This window comes from Megalops cyprinoides, chromosome 2, assembly GCF_013368585.1.
Source record: "Megalops cyprinoides isolate fMegCyp1 chromosome 2, fMegCyp1.pri, whole genome shotgun sequence".
NCBI lineage: Eukaryota > Metazoa > Chordata > Actinopteri > Elopiformes > Megalopidae > Megalops > Megalops cyprinoides.
This window is the reverse complement of record NC_050584.1, coordinates 35,153,551-35,179,790: the sequence shown is the minus strand read 5'-3', so window position 1 is coordinate 35,179,790 and position 26,240 is coordinate 35,153,551. Positions and strand designations below refer to the sequence as shown.

General features: G+C 41.0%; 2 protein-coding genes across 9 annotated transcripts in view; one reads left to right on the top strand and one right to left on the bottom strand.

Annotated features, from left to right (window-relative positions):
• The window catches only part of mcf2l2 (MCF.2 cell line derived transforming sequence-like 2), a 73,681-nt gene that overhangs the window by 17,232 nt on the left and 30,209 nt on the right, over nt 1–26,240 (bottom strand). For 5 of the 6 annotated variants that reach the window (XM_036515784.1, XM_036515750.1, XM_036515775.1 and 2 more), the window contains exons 4-17: nt 24,718–24,808; nt 24,353–24,472; nt 22,352–22,468; nt 21,814–21,963; nt 20,340–20,464; nt 19,783–19,897; nt 19,507–19,626; nt 18,157–18,348; nt 16,266–16,457; nt 15,850–16,027; nt 15,025–15,128; nt 12,905–12,993; nt 1,613–1,679; nt 886–1,001 (exon numbers count right to left, since the gene is read on the bottom strand). In XM_036515784.1, the coding sequence (XP_036371677.1) occupies nt 886–1,001; nt 1,613–1,679; nt 12,905–12,993; nt 15,025–15,128; nt 15,850–16,027; nt 16,266–16,457; nt 18,157–18,348; nt 19,507–19,626; nt 19,783–19,897; nt 20,340–20,464; nt 21,814–21,963; nt 22,352–22,468; nt 24,353–24,472; nt 24,718–24,808 (1,776 nt within the window). The remainder of the gene's footprint in view (nt 1–885; nt 1,002–1,612; nt 1,680–12,904; nt 12,994–15,024; nt 15,129–15,849; nt 16,028–16,265; nt 16,458–18,156; nt 18,349–19,506; nt 19,627–19,782; nt 19,898–20,339; nt 20,465–21,813; nt 21,964–22,351; nt 22,469–24,352; nt 24,473–24,717; nt 24,809–26,240) is intronic. The other variant, XM_036515759.1, reaches the window with a different exon arrangement.
• Nucleotides 2,842–10,580, top strand: LOC118768847 (lactosylceramide 1,3-N-acetyl-beta-D-glucosaminyltransferase A-like). 3 transcript variants are annotated; one of them, XM_036515821.1, is made up of 3 exons: nt 2,842–3,096; nt 7,325–7,431; nt 7,736–10,580. In XM_036515821.1, the coding sequence occupies exon 3, from the start codon at nt 7,760–7,762 to the stop codon at nt 8,777–8,779; it is 1,020 nt and encodes a 339-aa protein (XP_036371714.1). In that variant the 5' UTR covers nt 2,842–3,096; nt 7,325–7,431; nt 7,736–7,759; the 3' UTR covers nt 8,780–10,580. The 3 variants fall into 3 exon arrangements, with proteins under 3 accessions (XP_036371714.1, XP_036371706.1, XP_036371698.1); XM_036515813.1 differs by having other exon boundaries at nt 7,395–10,580; XM_036515805.1 differs by having other exon boundaries at nt 7,325–10,580.

The window sequence follows — 26,240 nt, the reverse complement described above, 5'->3', positions numbered from 1 at the left end:
GTCATCTCACAACCAGTGCCAGTCCTGTCTGGGACTAATGTGGTGACGTAGTGCTTATGTGGAGGTCTATGGACTGAATGACCAATTAATGAAACTGCTGCTGAACATTTTCACCACGTTCTATTGCTCTAACAACATATGTGCATGAACAGAGTGTTTCCACATGGATGACACTCCAGGAAATGGGCTCAACACCTTTGTGTTAGCTGACAGTTCTCAGAAAGACAGGAACCGGTTTATCAGCAGGGCAGTTGTTGTCCCCTGAACAGCGAGGAGAAGCCGGCAGAGAGCACCGAGTGTGAGTAAGACGTGCATGTGTGTGTGTGTGACATTGTGGGAAATAACAGGTGCTGCGGGTATCAGATGTTGTTGCCGAGAAGAGGTCTCTAAGTCCTGTAGGTACCCTTTTGTTGTGCCTTCGCTTCTCTCTGTAACCCAATATAACCTGGTGGGGGTGTGGGGAAATGATCAGAGGAAAGTATATTTTCATGCAGGGCCGAACAATGTGCTGCCCAGCCCTGAGGCATGGTGACAAGCAGGCCTGACACAATGTGGCCTTCGCTGTCTGGAGCTGCTTCAGCCCCACAACTTTGGACTTAGATCTCATTTTTTCTGTCACGCCGGGAAGTGTTCACTGTGCATGTCTAACATTGTGTTCCATGAATGCTCAGGAAGAAAAAAAAAACTGCCAGACCAGTCCCTCTACATTTTAACTAGGGAAACTGTGGCAAGAATGTGCTAAATAAACCAGTTTCAGTACAGCTGCAAACAGCAGGAAACAAAGGAAGACATTTCTGGCTTGGTTCTGTAAATAGTGTGTTCAGTCTTCGCTGAGTCATTTGATCAGCTGGTAATAAGACAGGAAAGCAGAAAATCATTTCTTACCTGTTGTGAAACTCGTAGATTTCAGGTAGATTTCCAAAAAGCACATCTTTTTTGTTCTGCAGTGCCGCTGGGATGAGGTGGGCTAACTCTGCATTGTCAAGCTCAGCAGCATATCCCTAGATCATAATCGGAATCCAGGACAGTGAACAATAAGAATGTGAACAGATAATAAGATCAGCATTCATATCATAGGCCATGTAATACAACTAAAGGACATCTAAATCAAATTTAAGATTGCTAGACACCAGATGAAGCCACGTGATCAGGCTGCAACAGCAACTGTTACTATGTTCGAGATAACACAAGGTTCAAGATCATTTCTGGCATCTGTTAGATGACACAGGCTACACCATAACTGTCCTGTTCTGAGATATCTGACACATTTTCAGTGTACCCATTACTGCTACATCATCTTCCATTACAGTCCTACAGTCCTGCATAGTTGTTGCAATATTACAATGACATTGTTAGCATTATTGCAATGTTGCAAAAACACAGTGAGAACATTATGATGCCATCGCATGGTGACGTAAATACAGTTCACATGCGCAGAGATGATTTCACATTTACAGTGCCAACCAGTCATTTTTAGGACCCAAACCCAATCCAGTGGATAATGTACAATCTGTGCTGACATGCTTGCCTACTCCAGTAAACAGAAAGGCCGGTATCTGGATTCACATTCACTGAAAAAAGAATCATACTGAACGGACAAATAAAAACTTGCCTCCATGATACTCTGCAACTCTTCAACATACAGCCTTTCTGTTTCAATCAGCTCATTCATGATGTGTCTACAAGATAAAAAGTTACAATGTTACAGCAATTTAGCTACAGGGTGATATTATTATACATGACAAATTGAGATAACTGGTAGGTAACCAAACTGATCAAAAATTCTCAAAGCATTAAAATTCATATCTTAATTTCTTTTGTATAATGAATTTCAATTCAGTTGGTTTTGTGGCACTGTTCATACATAATCTTCAATCAAATCAACAAATCTGCCGTTGCTGCTGAGATGAAAGTCTTCCTCTTCTATTGTTGTATTACCTTTAGAGATATCTATCATTATCTAGAAGGTGTCCCATGTGTTGCAATTGTGAGAGAAGGGGAATATTTAAAAAAGTAGGCCCTTTGCAGAATTAAACAAGAAGATGGCTATAAAAGAGCCTTAGCAAAGCTAACATTTCCTGTCTTTAATGGCCGCTTTAATGTGCACATTTGTATGAGTTTTGAGGTCTTGATTTTTATGTGCCATCACGAGCCCATCAAGCGGTTGAGTGCTGTTTGATGTACAGCCACATTTTATTGTTCAATAAAGCTGAGATTGCTCGCTGCTTTCTGACCGGTGAATTCCAGACATCTGTCACGATAGGTATTGCTTTCTGCTACAACAGAGTCAGTGTCCATTTGCACCAAAAAAACCTCCAGGGACAAATGAATCTTTCATTAGTCTCCAAGAGCCACTGTTCCTGGAAGTCATGCAGCACGTTCTGCCCTCTTGTTGTATTGCTCTATGCTCTATGTTCGTGGCTGCATTACACGGGCCCCATATCTAATAGTGTTAACAAGCACATTTTACAGCTAACCTGCTCCCCACTGTGTTTATCTGCTACTAGCGGTGATACTTCACAACACTGATAAGCAAATGGGGGCTCCTCCCCCTTAAAAAAGACACAACCCTGGCATCCCGTGTGCGAAAAAATGTATACAAGTTCTGCTTAGCAGACTCAAAAGACTCAAAGCCATCTTGCCCTGTACATATTTATATGAATTGGTATCTGTTTGCCCTCTAATGTAATCAAGCAGAGGACTGAATTACATTTATTGTCCTTGAGGTTGTAGTGGTTTATGCGATTCAGATGACACAAATTTCAGGGCTGGCGCTGCCCATCCAGCCACAGATGTGCTTGCTGCCTTCCCTGGGTTCATACAATAAGGAATACATGCTGGGTCTGGGGCTCACACTGAAAGCAAGAGGGCAGAGTTTCCCTTCGAGCTGCACTTCCTCCTCCTCCACTGCCACAAAAAGAACGAGCAGCTGAGGCGACAGCCACAAGTACTGCATTCACAGCTCAGGGAGCTACAGCTCCCCGCTCCATTCAACAGGAGGGAAAACTCACGCCTCGCCACCGCTTGGATTTCTAGGAGAAAACTCACACAGCTGGTGTACTATTACAGACACATGGATTAAACTTTCAAATTCTGGTAAGTGTTCTGACAAAGGTTTTTTTTTTCCCTTTTGTCTGGCTGTAGCTCTATTTTTAATATGGAGCACTGCATGATACAGTGGTGTTTGCTTTCAGGGGAGAATCTGAGAACTGGCTGAGACAACAAATGTAGCCAGAAAACCAGCCTTTTCTCACTATTGTGGAGTCTTTGAAATTTCAAGCTGATTTCACAAATTACCAGAAGGGAAGTGAGAGCTCATGTCAGGACCTGGCTGTGGAGGTGAACAAGGGAAAAAAGGCAACACCCTTCGATTGTATATCTTACACAATGTGGTCAGAAACATCAGTCTAAAATCAAAGTTTTCTACAAACAAATGTGCAAAGGAACACCAGTAAATGATAAAGGAACATTAAGCGCTGCTTTTTCATGAGCAATTGTAGTCCTATTTCTTTTATCTGTGGGTGGACTCTTAATAGCACAAAATAGCATGCTGTAATGTTGATGACTGATCCTCAGATATACTCCAACTGCAATGTTTCATCCCTGAACAACTTGTTGAATATACCTTAAATGTGTACTATTGAAGTGATTAAATTCAGAACATTTGTGTCCTCACGCCCAGAACAGCACAGAACTGCAGTTTAAGAGTGTGCTGGCCATTTTTATTTCATCTTAAAACAACCTCTCCTTCAGTAAATATTTGTGGACTTCGTGGTTTGCCTACAAACCTTCAGTTCTACAAACTACACTCCACCACTATCACCACAGTGGTTCAGAAAATGTATCCCTTTAGAATGTTCTATTGTTGCAATAAACATTAAATTTTGTACTAACACCTGCACTAACAACAATTAGTCTAAAGTATCGATCAATCACTTGTGTAATATTAAGGAATTAATACACAGATGGAAATTTCCTGTTGTGGTAAATATTTTCTTTGTAAGGAATGTAAGCAGACTGGAAAAAGTGATCAATTTCTTAGAAGAGGCAATACATGCAAAATGAATACATACAAATCTCCCTCTCAAAATTCCAAATTATTTCACATATGAAACATTACTAACATCAATGCACAAACAGTGGAAAATATCATAATATGAAGGTAAATGCTAAATGCTAGGTGATTCATGCTTAATGTGAAATAAACACAAACTGTGAAAATGAAAGTAGAGACATGCATTCTCTGAACATTTCCATTAGGCGTGGGCTCTCAGTAATAGAAGTTTCAAAACGTTTTCAATGCATTGGCTGCTTTGGGGAGCTCCCGGATAGATGATCCCCGTGGTATTGACACAGGGCTATTTGAAGCACGCGTTCTGGCGCCTCATTGTTATAAACGGTCTCTTTACGCCAAACTGCTGTTGTAATGATATTTTTTGTTGTGAAAGTTTTACACAGCTCTCAGCAATTCTGTTTGGTCTGTCTTTTAAACCCCTCCATTATTGAGCGGAGCGCTGTGTTGGCTTTTATATTCACTCACAAAAAAATTCGGCAACTCCTACTGCATGGTCAAGGGATTTTTAAGCTATGGTCTCCTTTCCAAACAACAAAAAAGGTTTGTAAGGTGATATCTGTTAGACAAATATAATGAACAGCACAATTTTCCTCACCTCCATGGGGGCGTAAAACTGGAATGAACATCATGACTGCAACAGTATAATAGCAAGGATTTAAGGTACATTCAACCATAGGCATCGTTTACGCTGGGGACACTGGGGACATGTCCCAACCACTTTTTGAAAGCTTTTAGTTAGTTGTCATGTCATTTTCCCCAGCACTTTTCAAAACAATCTGATGCCCATGCATTCAACAAGTGTTTTAGGGATGAAACACTACAGCAGGAGTATAATATCTGAGCATCAGCCATCCATACTACAGCATATAGATGACTACAGAAAACAGACAGTACTCACAAAGTAGTCACTGTTTTGATTTGACCTCATCCTTTTTTCTTGTCTTTTTTAGTATTGTTGTGTGTAAACTGTAGCCCAGCATGTGTTCCATCACTGTTTATCGTATTTATTTAATTTGTGACTTATGCACCTCGCCTGCTATTTGCAGGGTGCAAAACTGTCCCCCCAATGGCCAAACGTAGAGAGTAAGCCCTATTTTGTTATTTTGGTACAGCACAAACAAGGGAAATAGTGGTTCTGTCCAAAGTTGCTATTTCCCCACTTGCTGTTTTAGCGCTTACACTGAGTAGTTGTGACAGGGGTGTGATCATCAGTGATTAGCGTAAATGTTAAGCACAGTGATAATTAAGTGATCCTGCAAAATACTGACACTAAAAGGTGCTCTTAACGTAAATGACAGACAGCAAGTATAAGAAAAATAAAGACTATGTATGTAGGCGGCTTCTACACAAAGACACTATTATAGTACCAATATGACATATGTAACACAGTTGTATTTATTTTGTTGAAACTTTAATTTGTGTTTAATGTTTCATTTGCAGTAATAGATAAATCTATATAGTTAAACATACAATTTAAAACACAGGGCACTGTCAATATGGAAAATTAAGGGATTAAGCTTTTGTTGTGTCATCCTTAGTTGTTCACCTGTCCCTGAGTTTAGTCAATCAATCACATCTGTATAGCTCTACAATCAAGATACGAACACATTGCATATACCTGGATTAATATAATGCAAAAATCTTGAATATTGACAAGAGGGATCTTTTCAATGTTACCCAGTTTTCTGACAAGAAGTCAAAATGTTAAATGTTACTGTTAAATTTGGAATCAAGTGGCACTTTGGGTTTCCACATACCTTCATGTTAGATGCTGCTACAACTGGCATTTCAGACAAAGCAAAACAACTACATGTGACAAATGACTATTTGGGGGTAATAATAATTATTCAAAAATTCTGAACATGATGCATTGCACACTAAAGGTACTGAAGACGTCAGTGACTCTGGGCTTGTCCAGAAACTTCAGGCATGATTGATTCATTGATTTTTAAGTAACAAATGAGGACAGCAATCAATGTTACGTAAGCCTAAAAAACAAATGATCTATTTGTTGGTGCTCCAAACAACTTAGGTATGACCTTAAGCAGACACAAGTCTTTGAAATAATCAAAACCTGTTAAAAAATAACAGAAAGTCCTATTAAGCCATAGTATATCTGGATAATAATACAGATACCAAATATATTTCAAGCTGCTAATTACATTCACATGACAATGATGACAAACAGGTTTTCTGTTAGAACTGAATAATTACAGTCAGGCCAAAGAACCCAATCTCCTTTAGCAACCGCTTCAGGAACACATCGCTGCTATGATGCAGTTTCATATCTTACACACTGTAAGCTGATGCTGCCTTTCATTGAAGGAAACTGTTGAATTGAGAGTCACATTGTAACTTACACTGATCTGTGTTTCAAAGATAAATGCATGGTGCAATACTTTCAGGGAAAAGAATGAAAAGTAGGGCAGAAAAGGTCCACAAGGTTTCATTTGGCCTAGATGGCTGGTATCTGTGCCATTTCTTCAGCGTGCCCTAAGTTCAATAGCAACTCTGCACACATACACATTTTCTACAGGCAAGAAGTTGCACAGGAAGCTATGTAACTATGCTTTGGTGATAAACGTCAATCTTCCCAAGTTTATAAAAATCATATACATATTCTTGGCTGCAATGCTCAGAAATAACCCAAAAAGCAAAACTGATTGTTTTAAATATTGGTACAATTGTTGGAGAGTGGACTGTTTAACAAAGGCAATGCAAAGAGTGTCCATGTGCAAAAGCTATCATTTGAATAAATTTCCCCCTTATGTAGAATGTCACTCCCTTTTACAATTACATTTACATGTATTCATTTGGCAGACACCCTTAGCAAGAGCGACATAAAAAATTTCATTCAGAAGTGTTAGGCATATAGCCATACAGACTGAATCTTTACTCAACAAATTATCTGCTTTTCTGCACCTTTATACAATTGTCCTATAACAGTAATTTTCATGTATTTGTGACTTGAACTTTGCAAACCTTTGCATTTTCACACATTTGAAAGGTCTACATAATTTTTTAAATCTGAGAGGTATCATTCTCTTTGTGTGCTTTGTTTTATGTTCTGCTAGTCCGTAAGCATGTCACTGCATAATACCAGCTGCTGCAACAGAAAGTGCTAGACGTATGGAACAGAAAATGATAGACAAATGCAACATTTATCATTTTCATTCAATCTATGATGACCTTGTTTGACCTGAAGCCTTTTTACTAAAACAAATGTGTGCTCTTCATTACATTTCATAGAGGATGCGATGACCTGCACTGTGGCAGAAGCCTGCAGGTTCCTTGACAACATGATGCTTTTCGCCTCCAGAGCAATCCACCCTGGAGTCTAACCCCAACAGGCTGAGGTGAGAAAAAGTGGTCAGAGAAGATGTTACCAAATATCTCCAGGGGATTTCTCTGAGGAACCTATTCCCCCCTTTGTCCTGTGGGATCAACTGCTATGGAACTCAAACATTTGAATTATTGTAAGAGCAGCAAGCATATCCCATCTTCAAAGGCTTCTTACTGGACCTGACAGTGACAGCAGGAGGGGGTGGACAGGACAGTTGCAGGATGTTTATGAATTTTAGGAGGATCAGAAAATGTCAATGTGTACAGCTGATAACCACATGCTTCATCCTGTCAATCATGACGGCCTGCTGGGAGCAGCTGGACCACCACATCGTGAGCCACATGAAGTCCTACTCCTACCGCTACCTCGTCAACAGCTACAACTTCATCAACACAAGCTTTACCATTAGCCGCAAGGAAGCCAACAGCCTCAACAACTACTCCTACGTGATCAACCATGAGCGTGCATGCGACAGTAGTGATGTGCTGCTGCTCCTGTTCGTGAAGTCGTCCCCCCAGAACGTGGCGAGGAGGCAGTCCATCCGTTCCACCTGGGGGAATGAGACGTATGTGCGGCGGGAGCTAGGGGCCAACGTGCGGGTGGTGTTCGCCCTGGGGCTTCACCCGCAGCCCGAGCAGAGGAGCCGGGTCCAGCAGGAGCTCCTTAGGGAAGACCGCATGTACCGAGACCTGATCCAGCAGGACTTCGAGGACACCTTCCACAACCTCACCATCAAGCTGCTCCTGCAGTTTCGCTGGGCGCACACTCACTGCAGCCACGCCCGCTTCCTCATGTCCGCTGACGATGACATCTTTGTGCACATGCCCAACCTGGTGCGCTATCTGCAGGAACTGAGCTGGAAGGGCGTGCAGGACTTCTGGGTGGGCCGCGTACACAGGGGTGCTCCGCCCATCCGTCGTAAAGACAGCAAGTATTATGTGCCCTACGAGATGTATCAGTGGGCTTCTTACCCAGACTACACAGCAGGAGCAGGGTATGTAGTTTCAGGGGATGTGGCGGCAAAAATATACCAGGCCTCATTGACTCTTAACACCACGCTCTACATCGACGACGTCTTCATGGGTATTTGTGCCACCGCAATGGGAGTGTCGCCCCAAGAACATGTTTACTTTTCAGGAGAGGGTAAGGCTCCATATCACCCGTGCATATACAACAAGATGATAACCTCCCATGGACATGTGACAGACATCCAGGACCTCTGGAAGGCAGCAACTAATCCTGAGGTCCAAAACATCTCCTCTGGACTCATGGGGAGGCTGTACTGTACAGCAGTGAAAGCCATTCTTCTTTGTAAACCATACTATTATGACACCTACCCCTGCAAGGCAGCCTTTTCATAGCGTGAGCTCCTCATTACCAGTCAAGGCGGTTCTCTTTTTAGTGTTTCAAGCCAGGGGCATTCTCAAATTAAGGGCTTGGGTCATATGTTCAAGCATCTGTTTATGCCTTGTGTCTCTGGCTTGTAGTTTTGGATTTACTGAGAGAGGAAACACACTGCACGGTTGCACAGACCCTGAGTAGCGCTGGATTTACTTAAGAGTAGTTAGGGTGAGGTAAAAAGTTTGAGGGGAAGAATCCATTCAACACAATGTCCTTCTGACAAGTTCCTAGCGGGATATTGTCCAGACATGCTGACAGCTATTAGTGTTATAATTCAGTTCCCTATCCTATCTTCTTCAATTAAACTGATTTAAAGGGTATTTTCCTTGTTTCGCATTCTTTCTTTCCCCATGGAATACGCAAAGGACAGTGTCGCCTGACTGTGCTCCTGTGAAACTAGAGCAGCACACTAGCAGCCATTTTCTGCCACTGGCATTTTCCAAGACATCACAAAACGACCTCAGACTCCATCCTATTCACTAAATAATTCCACATGAACATTCAAGCTCTACGCTTCCTGAATCTTTCCACATAACAATTAGTGTCCGTACAGCAGCTCTTTACTCTGTGGTGGTTCAAACAGAAATTCTGAAGAACAGTGCTGGAGCTTTAGTGTAAAACTGTGTTTAGTTAACAGCTTCGACTATATGGATTCTTTTGACTGTAACCACATAAATGATTTGTTATAAACAGCAAAGTGATCAAAGCGGAAAGAATGAGTGACTTATTTTCCCACCATTTTGCAGTTATGTAGGTCAGTGAGCCAAATGCAGCAAAAAGGGAACACTCAGGGAGAATCGTACACCATGCCCTTTCATCACATGCTTTTAAAAGCCACAGAGTACAACTACGGTGTTTTAATCGCTATGGCATGGTATAGCGCTTAACCAGGTGACATCTACAAACCAACACAGAAAAAGTGGTTTCTGACAAACATACATCCTCAGGGGGAAAGAGCCTAAAAAATTTACCTTATATGGTAGCAGATGCACATCATTCGTTATTGATTCTCTGTTGCCATGGTTAATTGTGCACTGAAGAAATATCAGGAAAACACAGCCCGGCATACGTTATATTGCCCAATGGCACAAGTACTGGATGTTCTCTCTTTTTTACTGTTGTTGTTTTTTACTGTTGCAGCAATCGTTTACTGTTGAATTTCCTTAACTAATCAATGCTTTATTTATATAAGAATAAAAATGCATACAAATTTGTTTAAAAATCTTCCCTTTTGTAAGCGCTATCATCCAAAGCTTAGTCTTTGAACAGGTACAATTCAGATAATATACGATGTATGTAAAATCAATGTCTGACCCATAAACAGGTTGTTTTCTCATTACCAGGTGTAAGCGCTGTCACAGTGTCTGTGCAATCAGCAGAATAGCTCACAGAAGTGACTCATAATGACGTTGTCAATAGCATGATAAGGCTGTATTTAATTTCCATGGTGATAAACAATCCTAAAGTCAGATTATCAAATTATCAATGCGGTCATATCCCATGCGGATAAATTGTATATTGATATAGACTTAATAAAAACATGAAACCTGTTGTAAATCTTATAATATGGAATATTTTGTCTGTAAATTGAGGTTGACATAACTGTAACAACAAGTATTGTGTTGGAAAGAGCAGTGAGTTACACCTAAACACCACTGAATGACAAGAACATCACAGCCTGTCAACCTGTTAACCACTGAATCTTTCCTCTGAGGTTTTAAGGTAGGTCACCATTCAAAGTCTCTATCATGTATAAAGAATGCAAACACATAACACTGTATGTTGTCAAATTTACATATGTCAGGAAAAGCATATGTTACCTCATAAAATTGGAAAAATTTAATCTTTAGTGTTTTTGGATACTCTGTCTCATTATCTATTTTGGTGGCTTGATAGTTAATTCTAATATAAAAATGTAATAAATTTTGTACTGTAAATGAGGATAAGAACAGCATGGTTCTGTATGCACAGAAAACAATCACTGGAAATAATGTGATAGAAGTATTTTGTTTACATTGTGTCTTTTATTTATATTATTTGTGCAAAAGGCTTGAAGCACAAGTATTGTGGCGCTGCAATACTGACTGTTTACATTCAGTTGGAATACATTGCTAGGTACTCTGACTACTTATTCTTTGTGTATCCAGGTTACAGTGCTTATGGAAATGTTAAGAAAATACACAGCACAACAATAATCTGGTTTGAAGCTGTTTCTTTACTTAAAGTAGCTATGGTGAACAACTGACTCTATTCTAAAGACCACTTGAGATTTCCATTTTACTTTGAGAGATTCAGACCACATACCTACTCTTTCTCTTCTGAATAAAAAGATTTCAAATAAATGTGTGTGCTGTATACCATGCTTTATGTGTTTTGAGTCATACAGATGCTAACAGCCTTGCCAGCCTAGATCATAAAAATGCTATTTTTTGTTTTTCAATCTATTTTAATTTTGTCAGATGTTAATTTCATACTGAAATTCCCCTCCAGGATGAAATCAACTCCTAGCGAAAACACATCCTTGCATTACTTTACCGGTCAGAGGGGGAATATTGACACTGTTTGCCATGTGATAATAATGTGATAATGTATGTATAGTTGATACTTTTTCATGCGTCATTTCCTTTATGAAAAATTTCAGACACCATTGTGAGCACAGTATAAAATGGAATGCAAGTTAAAGAGGTGATAAAACCTTTCTGTGTTCACAAGCCACATTTTCCCTACCGATGGTAAAGCTGACAAAAATGCCGAAATATCTTCCTTAGTAGTTGAGACTGGTTCAAGGTGCAAAATTTCAGTCTAAAGGCTAATCCAAAGTTTCCAGCTACAAATGTCTGCTATGGTACTTCTGTCTGCTATGGTTCTGGTACCATTACTGTTGTAATTGTTCTAATGCAGTTTTGCATAACCTTTGATACTACTTGAATTTTCATACTTTCAAAATGGAAACTAAAATGATGATTTGCCCATTGACACCTTTGAATAAAACTAGGTGTTTTATTAAGTGGAGTTTGTGTGAGCACTGGGCACCTATGACAAGATATAAAGACAAGATGGCCAGACAAGAAAGGCTGGAAAATGGGAAAGGCATCTATCTGGGCAAAGTGCAATGGATGCACAGCAGAAACGAGTAAGTGGAAAAACATCTTGATTAAAATCAGTGCTGGTTGGTGGACTATGAATAGAGGAGGCAGAAGGAGAGAACCTTTATTTGATTAATATCCAAAATCTGTTTTTAATGGTGGTGCAACATTAACAAGCATGTCCGTTTAAATAAGGATCACCCGACAGCAGGTGATTCTTTTGTATCTGATCACATCCATTGTAGTAGCTCTGCCTTTGTCCACCTCACTCAAAATTATTTAATTTATGATACTTTTTATGTTTAAGTCACTTTATGACAATTACAATAATTCCACGTGACCCTTGTTTGGCATTATTAAAATTAGTAAAGCACCTAAAGGGAAGGGAAACACACTGGATTGACTTCAGTGAAAAGTAATCGCTAATGTTCTATCCTTTCTATCAACAAGCTGGTTAATCGTGAAAAACAGGTCCAGGATGACTGTGAACAGAAAGGTAAGTTATTTTATTCCTGTTTGTGGTTTTCTGGTTAACACTTTAAAATAAAGAAATGCTTGTTTGTGGTGTGCTTCCAACAGTAACGTGGAAAACGAATTATTTTATATATTCTCTGCAGACGTTATAGGCGAAGAGAGGGTCTCAATGTCACCCAAACTGTAAAACGAAGCACTCTGTGTTCTCTGACCCTATGTTTGTATTAAAAACAAAAGTAAACAAGAGAATTGAACAGGAAAACATCTTGCAACTAAATAAACCATCAGTAAACACCATTTCAAGTTGGAAGAACTGACACTATTGATCTCTTTTACTGTGACATCACATGCTTCAACTATCTATCACAGAGAACATTTATGAAGTGAAAAATGCAGATACGTATAAAACAGTAATGGATGAACACACAGTAACAAGACACCTGTGTGTCTGAAGAATACAACCTGAGACAAAACAGTAAATCCCTGCAGTAAGATGGTTCTGGAGAACAGACAGCAGACTCTTACCTCCGTCGATTTGACAAGCTTTCCTCGGTCTCGTTTGACACCAGGACATGGCTTGAGCCCCCCTGGCTGGCTTCATGCATAACTTCAATCTATCGAATTGGAGGACAAACAGCATCATATTTACTCGCAAAGACAGTAACTGTCTACTGTGCAACAGCCATACCATTCAAAGCCACACAAGCACTAAGATGGCATCTGAGAATTGTTGATTTGACTCCCAGACGGTGCATTTCATTTGAACCATTGAGCAAGCTGCTTAATTTAAACTGCACATTCGACTGAGCTGTTGATTCTCTGCAGCATTCTTTGAAGCGCTCTGCTGAATGTGCATGATCTGAACCGCAAGCATTCTAAGATGCTCTCATTCTAAGCTGCTCTCTGATGCAGCAGTGTTGCATAGTGGTAAGGAGCAGGACTTGTAACCTAAAGGTTGCTGGGTCAATTCCCCACTGGGGCACTGCTGTTGCACCCTTGGCAAGGTACTTAACCCAGAATTCCCTCAGTAAATATCCAGCCGAATAAATGGATAACATTTAAAAAACTGTAACCTATGTAAGTCGCTCTGGATAAGAGTGTGTGCTAAATGCTAATAATCTAATAATGTAATGTGAAGGACATGAGCAATACATGAGTAATACAATGTGGGTTACAGAACCAAACCAAAGCCTATCATGGACAAGTACACCAACACTGTCCACCACTCATGCTGCTATTGTTTCCAAGTAAGGTTCAGAAATTTAATAAAGACAGAATAAAACAGGAAAATAGAATCCATGTACGCAAAAGGAGAACATGCAACACTAAGGCTCATCAGCGGGGTTTACCAGCAGGCACATTCCTTCTGTGCAACATTAGTGCCATTCGTCAGCTGTCAAGTTGTCAGAGCTAATGAACATGCTTCAAATGGGCCTTGCCTTCTGCTCCTAACAGGACTGTACAGCTGGGGAGTGGGAGTAAATGGCATCCACAGAAACAAGTTTTTCCTTTTCCTGTTTAAAAAAATGTTCCCGCTATCATTGATTTCAGGGGACAGCCACTGATGAGTGTTGATTACATTAACATACTCGAAAACGGAAAGTAAACATGCACAGCCTTGGCAAGCAAGCAAACAGAGGTAAGGAAGTACTGTATGAGGGCTTAACCTTTCATGTGTGGTGGCAGCAGCCTGAATGTATTCAGGTCAGTAATGGTGTGTTTCCACCAAGCAGTACAGTACAGTTCGGTACAGTACGGTACACAATTATTTGTGTTCAAAAAGTTGCGAACCATACCAAAAGAAGCGTACCGTACCGTATTGGTATTTGGTACCCTTCTGTTGGGGTAGCAAGCACGGTGGTATGGTTTGTTTGGAATGGTTTGGTATGGAGCTACACCCACTGCCGTCCGTTGATTGGTCGACAGAGAGTCGTCACTTCCGTGCGACAACATGAATACAAACTAGGGCTGTCTGTCAAGGCTCAGGCAAGGACTCAGGCGCGGACCACGGGAGCTTCGGGTTCCAAGCGTCTATAATAAAATCGTCAGACAGATCGCTAATCAGAAACGGGCAGAGTCGAAAACCGGAAGGCAGTCCGTGGACAGAATGAGGATCGGGAACTGGAGCAGGCAGGGTCGGGAACCGGACAGGCAGGCAATCAGGCGAACGTGGCAAGGTGGCAGGCAAAAACGAGGTCAGGATACGAGCAGGGTTGAAAACAAGAAACACGCAGACAGAAGCAAAAAGCAAACGGCGGGGACGAAACAGGAGACACACTGTGACGAACTAGCAACAGGACAGGGAAAAGCAGGGAAGATATAGGGCAGGGCTGACGAGGGGATGGGAAGCAGGTGTGCAGGCAAACAGGTGGGCGGAGACCGGGCGGGGAGCGGGGCAGGACTAAAACACAAGGAAAACAAAAGCACAACAGTTAAGGAGGCGGAGCACTGACACTGTCAACGTTAATGCATTAACGCTCGTTCGCGATTAATCTGGAAACTGTTGGCAGTGGAGAAAACAAGCCGTACCAGGGTTTACCGTACCAAACCGTTATGTAACGAACCGAACTGTACTGCACTGCTTGGTGGAAACGCACCATGAGATCCTTTCTATGCAAAGTCCAGTGGATTTCAGCATGTCCTACCTTAATGCCACCTTTAGCTTTGCGAATATTTTTCTTCCTGGTGAAATCGGAGTCAGCGGATTGCTTTGGGGTGCTGGAATTCTCTGGTCCCCGACGGTTTGGCACTGGAAGAGAGCAGGGCACAGACATGAGAGGTGGGACATGATCAGATAGATAGATAGACAGACAGACAGATGGACAGATAGACAGATGTGCATCCTACACCATTACTGTGCATGTTTGTCAGATGTGCGCTCACTTTGTCCTTAAATCATTTACACCAGCCATTTGCACTGACTGAACTAGTATGTTCCAAAAATGCAAATAGTTAAATAATATACCATATTGTTAGTCTGTCTCCTACACTACTTACTGATGAGCCTTCAAAACTAAGCGCAACAAGTGTGCTCTGTGGGAGGACTTCACAGTACTTTGCATCAAAACAAACAACAGCGCAGGACATTCACCAGGAAGGCTGAATACCCTGTAACCTGTCTCACATCTATTCAGTGAATGGAGTTTACCTGCAGCTTAGCCAGTGTACATTTGGCTTTGGCTTTGAAGCCAGCTTTCATGGACAGATTTAAAGCCAGCTTTCATAGATGGTTCAATATCAGATTTGAGCCAGCAATTGTACAGCACAAATGGTGCTACTGTCTGACGAGTACACTGGTGCAAAAAAAATGAGGCTCTACATACAGGTACAAACATACAGATTCATACAGAAAATGGATAAATGTGTTTCATCTCAGGTAGTGAAAGCCCTGCTATAACAGTGGCCTTGGTGGTGTGTCCTGAATATTTCAGAAGTAATGTGTAACTGGTACTACTGAGCAAGTGACTTACTGGGACCTGTGGTCCTGGGCGTTTTGGGTGAGGAGCGTTTTGGGGAGGACTCAGGGCGGGGAGCGACAGGCTGTACCGGCCGGGTCTGCTTGGCCGACAGCTTCTTGAGACTGACGTGTCTCCTGTCAAACATCTCCTGCACGTCCTCCAGTCTCTGCAGGGCCTTCTGCACTTTGGCCTGCAGTGAGGAGAAACCTGGGTTTAAAACTGATCAAAATATAAGGCCTGGGTAAAATAAGGACAGCCTGCGGCTTCACCAATTGGTGCAGTCTGCATTTTGCTAGCAGCCGTGGTCGCTGTCAGAATTGCTCTGGCTTTAGATCACAGAGGCTCGCACGGCCAATGGAACTCGGTCTCTAATGGACAGGTGGTGGGGGGCTGATTGGACTGGCTAGAGAGAGTCTGGAGGGCTATACCTTGATGTCAGCGGTGAGGACGATCTCATACTGGTTGTGGAGGTCTTTGAGGCTGTTCAGATGCTGGTCTTCTGCGGTCTCCAGGAACTTCTCAATATCCTGCAGGGCAGCCTCGGCTCCTTCCTGTGACTGACACTTATCCACGGCCTGGGAGGCCAGAAGGTACACGCCCGACTCGCACCAGTGGTTCACCTGTGTGAAGAGCATGTCCCTTCATGTCCCTCTCATAGCACAGTGACACATTAAGGCCACATATAACTGCCAAGCAACCTGTAGGACTGGTCTTTCTCCTTTGCATCTGTTGATTCAGTTAAATGATTTACACTAGACATTACGTCATTACAAAGTCTGAAATACACAAGTAAGAGATGCCACTCAAGTATATGTTCAAGTGGCATTCAAAACGGCTATCTGCATTGTTGTTGAATTTCTGCCTATTATATCTGACCTCTGATCTCTGCATTATATTGCATACATTTCTGAGGGGCTTTGTCTTTATTAATCACTGTTGACAAACCTGAATTCTAGTGATTGCTGCTGTAGTTAAGTTGGCAGATGCAAAATAATATATACGTGGCATATGAGCATGGTCTAATAATATGTTTCCTTGGAAGATGTTTCAATCACCTTGCCACACAAAATATATACTGAGAATATTACATGCAGCTGGCAAAGCATAATTCATTACAACAGAACTCCAGAATGATAAATATTACCTTAACAAATGAATTGCCTACGCTCAACATTGTTCTGTAATGTTTCTCACAGTGACTTGCTGAGGACTTCAGGCTTCACTGTTTGTTTATGGAAGGTGTGTGCAATGGTATGCAAACAAAACATCCTGATCCCTAATCCACACAATTCACTATAATCACACCTATTTTCCCTTTTCTTGATTTTGGCCATGTAACAACATCAGAAAATGTGCTCAGAGAGTCTAGTCCTGGTCCAGCCTGATGTCTGCCTGGAGGTAATGTAAACATGACAAAACCCCCAGCCCCAGGTACAGCTTAATCTGGTAATTTTTTTTTCTCCCCAACACTGTGTCTGATTTCTTTTTGCCCCGACCACATATGTGACGTCTTTAACAATGCATGATTTATATGTATGGCTGGGTGACTTCCATAGCTTATATACTGCACATTATTCATTTACAGTACACTGCTAAGTGTTTACCGAGGCAATTCAGATTAAGAACCTGAAGCCACACTGTATCTAATTGGATCAATATTCACTGCATTCTTTCAGCTATGCTTTGCTGAGCAGCAGGGGCCTCTTAATTAAGGACCGATCCTAAATAATCCAAAATATCTATATACGGCTCTGGTCTTTTCAGATCCTGCTCCAGGCATCTGCATAAATATCTTATGCAAAAATCTAAGTGCTAATTATTTCTTGCAGTATTTCTGTTTTGAGCTTAAGTTAGTACTGTACCACAGCATTTCTGTTAAATCTATGTACTAACCGAAGGCAGCCTGTGGTACTGTGGTTAAACAAAACATCTCAACTTGGAGATCCTTTCAGATTATGTAACAGGTAACCATGGTGACATATTTCCTTTTCTGGTTGATGAAAATAGGGAACAGAAATATCCTAACAGGGGTTTAGTTGATAGATTCTGTCTGATACATTCAGAAGAAGTAGTGCATATCTGTATGCATGTCATGTTGTATTTTTTATATTTTTATAAATGTCTTCATGACTGGTGGTGGTGTTTTCATTTGAAATGAGTCACCCTACTCAGTGTAAATCACTCTGAGCTCCTTTAATGGGATGAAGGGTGCAATATAGATGTGTCGCATTATCATTACTGTCATTCAGTCACAATACTCTCTCATGGCTGTACTGATGAGTCACAGAATCAGGGCTCTAGAGGCAAGCAGTATTTTACCTTGTCTATTCCTTTGTGAATTTCATGTGACTTTGTGAGGATGTCATACTTCTTTTTGGCTCCGTTGGTGAAGTCATCACAGATGCGCCTCAGTTCAACACACTTGGGTCGAATGGAGTCGACAGCATAGTGATTGCTCTGGATCAGCTGGTCACCGTGCAAAGCATGCAGCTGGGCCTTTTCCAATGATTCCTACGAAAACCAGGGCATAGAAGAGCATTCATAGTAACAAATTACCCAGGAGAATCTGCAGGAGCATTTCCAAATTGCCGTAGCAGAACTCCCTGATAATCGCATTCTGTACAATTCTAAAAAGAGCACTACAATGCCTCAACCATTCCTATCACATAAGACAAATATGCTACAATTCTGTCCAAGTCAAGGTGGTAATGAATATTTGTGATTTGCCCACAAATATTGCCATTAGATATCTTTTATCTTTAAAAATATTACCATGGAACAAAAACGAAAGCCACCATATTATGGGTTTATTGTGTTTTTATTGATGAAAGTGGCTTCAATATGTGTATCTAAAAGAATGAGAAGAGAATGGCAAAGTGGCTTGAAGTAGCTATTAACTTTAATACAGCCATGTTGACAAAATTCCACAGCTCAAACAAAGAGTGGTTTAGGGTATGGAGTGCAGAGTGCTCACCACCTTATTTAAATGGTGCACAACCACAACAGCATCTATGTCTTTGCAATGTTGTAGTATTTCTCTTAGGTATGTGGTAGACTTAAAATAGGGCATCCTTCATTGCATTACATGTATTGAAACATGTGCGCACTAGTACTTCAGTACTGTGTAAGGGGCAGAAGCATGTTTTAACATGGTTACTTGTGTCCTGTACATACTGTCCTTCATGATACTTTATTACATGCAGTTTGTACTCACTCTGTGTAAGTTGCTCTGGATAAGATGTAAGTTGTATGATATAAGACAGCATTTTTCAAGAATGGCAGATAAATAAATTGTTTTGTATAGTACTTCTTGAAAAAAAACAACTCAATATTGTTTATCTCAGGAAAATGACTAGAAGGAAAACCCTTACGACAGAGAAAACACACATCTGCTTTGTCCAGACAGTGAGACTCTCTCATATGACAGATTTAATACTGGTGCAATGATAGTTTATTTAGTTTCTCATTCTCTTTAAAAATGTATATAAAACATCAAGAATCAGCAATGTTAACAAGAGATTAAAGGCTAGGTATCTGAAAAAATATCCATCATCTATGCATGCAGTACCAACGCACTAAACATGAGCACACAGAGATACAAAAACAGGTGTGTGATGTTGCTTCATTTTTGAGATGTGTTTGTATGTATAGCAGTCTGACAGCACTGACCTGGGCTTTCTCTTCTAAGGCCTTAAGCTCTCTCAGTAGCTGCTCTATGCGGCCTACACAGTCTCCAATATCCGAGAAGGCGGCCTGACTTTCCATCAGACTGTCCAGGGACACTTTCACCTGAGGAGGAACATGCAGACTCAGCACATATAGCACAAAGGCTTCCCCAGCTCTTAGTTCAGCTTTCTTCAAGGCCCCATGGTATCACTTTTAACTCTCCCATGGCCATCAAATGCATACGTTCTCATGGACAGACGCATCCGAATTAAAACTCACTTCTCTGAAGTCCTGTTCAAAATGGCGCAGCTGCAAACACTGTTCCAGCTTCAGCTGGTGTTTTGACCAAAACTGTTCAAAAGCATTTTCTGTTTCATCCAGCTGGGCCAGCAACCTGAAACAGACACAGCTGAAGTGTTGCTCTCTCTGTTTGTTAACTTATTCCATTTCGATTTTCCAGGGGAGACAAGTGAGATATATTGCGTATAATATACAGGAAAAAGCAACATATTTTACTGACACATACAAGGTATTTACATAATAATCCTAAAACCTACACTGAAATGGTGCCTGCACCTGTGTATTGGATATTCTCTTGATTCACTGTTCTAAAACATTGTAAAAGGTGCAGGATGATGCCTTGACTGCCATTATTTACTTAACAGCATAATTCATTTCATTTAAAATGTACAAGAAGAAACCATACCTATATGGAAGCTACCTATCAAGATAATAGCATTTTCCAACACAGACAAGTTCATACACAAGAATTTGAACATGTTGTGTGTATACAGTGAGACGGTTTCACTTACAGCCAAAATCCAACAATAACAAACCTTTCCACAGTTGTCAGATTCTCAGCTTCATCAGGGTTAAGTTTGTAAGTGACATTTTTTGCTGCTTGTTCTTTGATGCAGGAAAGCAGAGTAGTTCCTTGTTTCATGGCAAGTCTAAGTTCATCCTGTCAGACATCCATGACACAGACATGAAAATAAACCAGTGCATGGTGCTGTCATATGCAAAACCACTTGCAAATGTTTCAGCTTATGTCAACTATTTTCAATATGCCACTATCTTTATCAAGTCACATAACAATACACATCTGATGTTTACTTCATCTACTGCAAATAATTCTATTCTGATGTTTACCAGATCTCACAAGTCCAGAGTAAAGGCCTTTGCACACCAAGTCCGTGTTTTTCGTCCGAAATTGGCGCACGTTTAAAAATAAATACGATCTCACGTTGTGTCAATCACGTTTACACACCGACACCAAAGCTTTCGTCCGTCATTAAAGTTTTCGGAACAGGTTCGATTCTCTGCGTTTTCTCGCATCCGTCAAAAGCCTTTGACCACTCAGTTTGATGGAACAATTTAAAGGAATCTCAAGAGGGTGTAAACACTGTGCATGCACGAACCAGGCAATTAAGCACGACTGGATCCGGGACCTCAGCACAGCCTCGAAACACAATTATATCAGCTCTGGCAGAAAAGTGTGATAAACAGACTGGTCACAGTACAACTGTTGACCATGATACTGTATGTTGCAGCGTTTTGAGGCTGTGCCCTGAATATAACTTCGGATCCAGTCGAAACTTTTCTGATGGCACAATTTGGATTGCCTATTAAACTCATGAAGTGTGTGTGTGTGTGTGTGTCCCGACATACTGCCAGCCGCTGCTCAGGATCAATTGGATCGCAGAAATTGGTGGTCTTCTTTTTAATGTGTGGTTCCAATGTAGCAGCATATCAAACTGTACCACTGACATCATGAAATAGACCTGGAAACGATCAGGATAATTCCGCAGCTCCTTCATCAGCAGATGAAACTCTCCTTCCTCTTGACGCATTCTCAGGATTGGATGGACGCAATATTTTCTTTTTCTTTTTCTACTTTCAAGAAAGGACCACAAAATCATCCTCACTGCTTGATGATTCCATTTTGTCTCGTACTGCGAATTTTCACAACAAACACAATAATAAAACGCATTGGACTCAGTGTGCAAGATTTCTGTGTGTAACGATTTTTATCAGATGACAGATTAAAAAAACACATACTAAAAATACAGACTTGGTGTGCAACGGCCTTAAGTACTGGTAATTCTTCCAAATAATGCATTATGTGACCCATCACGGTCTGCAATAACATACAATAGTGATAACAAGATTCTAACCAAAGATAGCCAAGCCACTTTGTTTGCAAAATATATCAGAAACCTGACCCCTTCAAAGCATGGAAAATCAAATTCCCCACAGTCAAAAACAATGAGACCACAAACCAGGAAACCAGAGGTAGCCGCTATCACCTACCTTCAACTTATCATGCTTTTCTGTGTGGGCATCCAACAGATCTTTGGTGCACTGCACGTCATTGGGCAGCTCGGTCTCTGCAAGATCCGTCCCAAATTTCTGCAGCATCTGGGCTGTGGTCTTCACCGTCACTGCAAAGTTCTCTATGGCCTGCAGAGCCCCAGGGAAGACACAATAGTGTGCAGCCATATGATCACTCCCACTGTTAATATCACCTTTGAGAGGCTATGTTTCCCATATAGGCCACCCAGTGCAAGCCTCCCTGCCTTTAACATTGTATACTTTTGTATTGTAGGCTGTCCATCATAGTTCATACGACTGGGACATTTTAAGCGGCACAGGCATCTATATCTGTGATCATTCCCAGCTTATCTATTATTGACTGGAAATGATGGCCTCCCTTATCAAATCCTCTATAATGTTGATTGCCTAACATTTTCCACATTGCATTAATTGAGCTATTGATGATGCGTACAGCAGGTCAGGACAGATAGGAGAACCTACTCCCTTAAACGTGACATTATGACAGGTGACTCACTGTTCGATGATGAATCCACTGACTGTGGCAGTACTCCAAGTTTCCACCCAGTTCACATGTCAGTTGAGCCTTATCAATGTACCCATGTAAGTCAGACAGGGAGTTGAGCATAACAATCTAGAAAACAGGAAGGAACAGGAAGGGGAACACATAAAAGTAAGTATGGCAAAATGGTAAAAAGATATTTTATGATTCATTAAAATAGTCTCTGTGACACCATCACAGCCGAACAACAGTCAGATACATCTCCCATTTAGCATTTCAGAGTGTTGGAACCATTTGCAACTTTGCCACACAACTGTGATACCCGTGAATTTCAGATAGTGTCTGGCATTGCGTGCATAGTGGTTTTGTGATCAAACAGATAAAACACAGATAGATTTTTTGCTTTTCTCACGCTTATTTTCTCACACTCATTCGTTTCTCTTTACCTAGAAACAATATAATCAAATAAACTGCTACTCATATTCAAATACTCCAAATGCAATCTAAGGGGCCTGTGTCAGAAACATTTAGTACCAATAACAATACCTGCTGGATTTTAAAATCTCAAGTGTTCCTTATTTTAGATCACTAATTCTGTCAATGCTGTTTATTACCTGTCTGGTCTTGCAAAGAGATCAAAAGGCCATTTTCACCATAGCTAATGTCTTCTGTTACATTTTTATCCCAGGAAGTAGAACACAGACCAAAAGAGGTTGATTTCTCACCTAGGTTGGGCTAGTTGGTGTAACCCCACCACGTGCATATATAATTACCTCTCTTTCCTGGGGTCCTGACGAGAACTCCAAAAAATTCTATGTTGTATTTGTATCTCTGGTAACAAAATTTCTGACAACAAAATAACCTTATGGAACTCATCTACTTCATAACCCATTTGTTATACCTGTTCTTGTGTTTAACATAATCTGGAAAACACAAAAGCACGGGAAGAAGAACACATAACAGTAACCATGGCAGTATGGCAAAAAGATTCATTAAAACAGTATTTGTTACACCACAGTGTGAGAGCAGTGAGACACCATCCCCCATTTGGAATTCAGAGTGACAATGCTGAGTGCTGGAACCATCTGCAACTTTGCCACATTCCTGTGCTACCCATGCATTTCAGCCAGCTCAATGTCTGGCATTGCGTGCACAGTGGTTTTGTGTTAAGATCAAACAGATGTTTTTTTTTTCCATTTCTCCTGCTTAACCATCTTAAATTGAGTAAGTTCTCTTCACCTTGAAACATTATAGCTGAACTAACTGCTGTTCATACTATGAACCTAAATTTTTTAACGCAATCCAGGGGGCCTCTGTCAGAAAGAGTCAGGGCCAATAATAATAGACATGGGACTTTAAATGCTTAGGTGGCCTTTATTTTTGATCATCATTAGCTCTATCTATTACAACTACTTTAATTATTAGCCGTTTGTTATTACAAATAGAAGTCTGTGCACGTCATTATCTATCTGTTATACCTGCATTGAATTAATAATTCTGTATTAAGAATAAAAAATATTTATAGTAGGACAAATCCATGCCCCTCTGGTCAGGCATATGTATAATAGCAACAGTAACTTACAACTGCATTTCATGAGGCCATAATTAATGTTTAAATGGAGTTTTAAGTATCTGAAAAGTTGCGACATCAAGCAAGAGTGGTATGTGTAAGGATATTAAGTCCATCAAGATTTAGATCTTGCTGACACTTTGACATTATGCAAAATTGCATGCAGTGGACATGCAGCAATAATATGACAACAATCATTTTCAGATGAGTGTGCTCAACAATACAGCATGCATAAAATGCAGCTGTTGTGACTGGTATACTGATTGGTTGGGCTAATAAAAAATTTTCGTAAATCTGATGTGAGATAACTGGGAATTGTACACCAGAAGGAGATCAAAGATGTTCATTGTGATGCCACGTCAGAACACACACACAAACACACACACAGGTGAATTCCTTACAAGCAAACGAGCAACATGTGGGAGAACAGCTGGAAGCATGCTTACCGGTACCTTCATTTTAAAGTCATCACGGTGCAGTCGGATGCCAATATCAGCGAAGGCTCTCTGGATAAAGCGGGAAGGTCGGAGAACAAGGACCAGCTGCAGATTTCCTGGAAACGCCCCCTGCAGGGCGTAAGCATAGCTAGTGTGTGAAAAATGGTTTAGCTGAAACCACACACACTTCTTTGTGACATAAAATCCATTCTCAGCCCTGTGCCCTGTGAACATAACCTCTCAGTGAGCTCTGCAAGAGATCCCAGTATGGCCTCACCAATTACAGTACACACTCCTGACAATGCTGTGATATGTGCCCATCCATGATGAAAGTCAACACGCGAGGGCGAGCTTCTTGTGATGAGTTCACCTACCGCTATCCGTGCCAGTGATGCTTTCACCGAGCTCCATTTGTCTCTGCGCCGGTCTATGATTATGATGAAACCAATGCTAGCTGCATCCAGGCTAGGAATGGGGAGGTGAAAACAGCATGCAGTCAGTGGAACTGTTACAGTTAGCATGTTTTCCACCTGTGGATCAACTGCCTTTCTAGAAGATCAGCTCCAGCCTAAGTGCAAACTCTTTGTCATGAACACAGAGCAACCACAGGGTGTATTACATGACCCTTTGCAAAGCTGGCTAGTCAGGAAGATGAAAAGCAAGAGAATATGATCACTTTTGGAACAGCAAGAACAACATAAAACAGAAGGGAATCTTTTGCAGACAGTTGTGAGGCTTGACATTTCCTGGTAATGGTTGACAGTTATTTTGGTCACCAACATCCTTGGTGTCTTTCACATCACTCCTTTTCCCATTTAATGACTGGAAACAAACAATTCAATATTCATTTTTTGTGAACTGGAGGTACGTACCGGCGCAGAATTTTACATTCAATGCCATGTCTCCATGAAAACATAAAGACACAGTGTGGTCTGTGTTGTAAATCTTTCAGATTGTTGTGCAACCATAAAATTTCTTTTGAAAAGCATGTGACTTTGCTGACAACTAGAAGTCATAAACATTCTCTTTGTAGACAACTTCAACTGCACATTCGTAATTGTATGAGGTCACTAAGCCCAGACTCCATATAATGGCAATGTGCTTTCTTGATAATTCTGAGTGTCCCTTTCAAACAACTGTCTTTTCTATTTTTTTATGCTTGACCCTTAATTATGAATAAGGAATTTAAACTTTTGTGGTAGAATAAATAAATAGTATTGCAGACAGAAAAAGGAGATACTATCCTGTATGTGCAGGGCATAACGTGTTACGTGGAAATGAATGTCACATCCAATCCTGCGAATAGTGTCATATGATACATATGACATAGCTGGGGTGATATCATGTGACACTGTTGGTGGGGCTGAAAGTAACATTCACTTCTACACAACACACTGTAACAGGACCAGGGGAGTGGCTCCATTCCCCGGTGGCCTGGTACCAGGCCACATCAAGCCCGACCGCAGCCACACAGCTGTTGCCAATGAACTCTCTCCTGGCTTATTTAAGGTTCCTCAACCTTAATTTAAGGTACCATTGAGGCAAAAGTGTAGAGGGAGTGAGTAGTGTTTTGAATGAACTGATAACTGAATTTGCATGCTGAATAATTTTGTATGAGAAACTGCATTGGTGTCTGATTTACAATTTACAATTTACAATTTGGTATTTTGCAGACGCTTTTAAACCAAAGCGACTTACAATTAGTGCATCAATCTGGTTTGGCTAACTACCTCATAAGCAAAAGATCCTGGATGGTGTCTTACCTGCTGACTTGGATTTGTTTGCTACACTGGGAACCAGCTTAGCTTCCCAGTAAAAGATATGGATTTGTGCAGGCAGGCTCCCAATGGAGTTGGGACGTTTCTTTTTCTTTTTACCTTTGTTTTGTGCCATTGCT

Bases quoted from the DNA above. Each gene is read 5' to 3' on its own strand.
- LOC118768847 (XM_036515813.1), top strand. From the start codon at position 7,640: ATGTTTATGAATTTTAGGAGGATCAGAAAATGTCAATGTGTACAGCTG.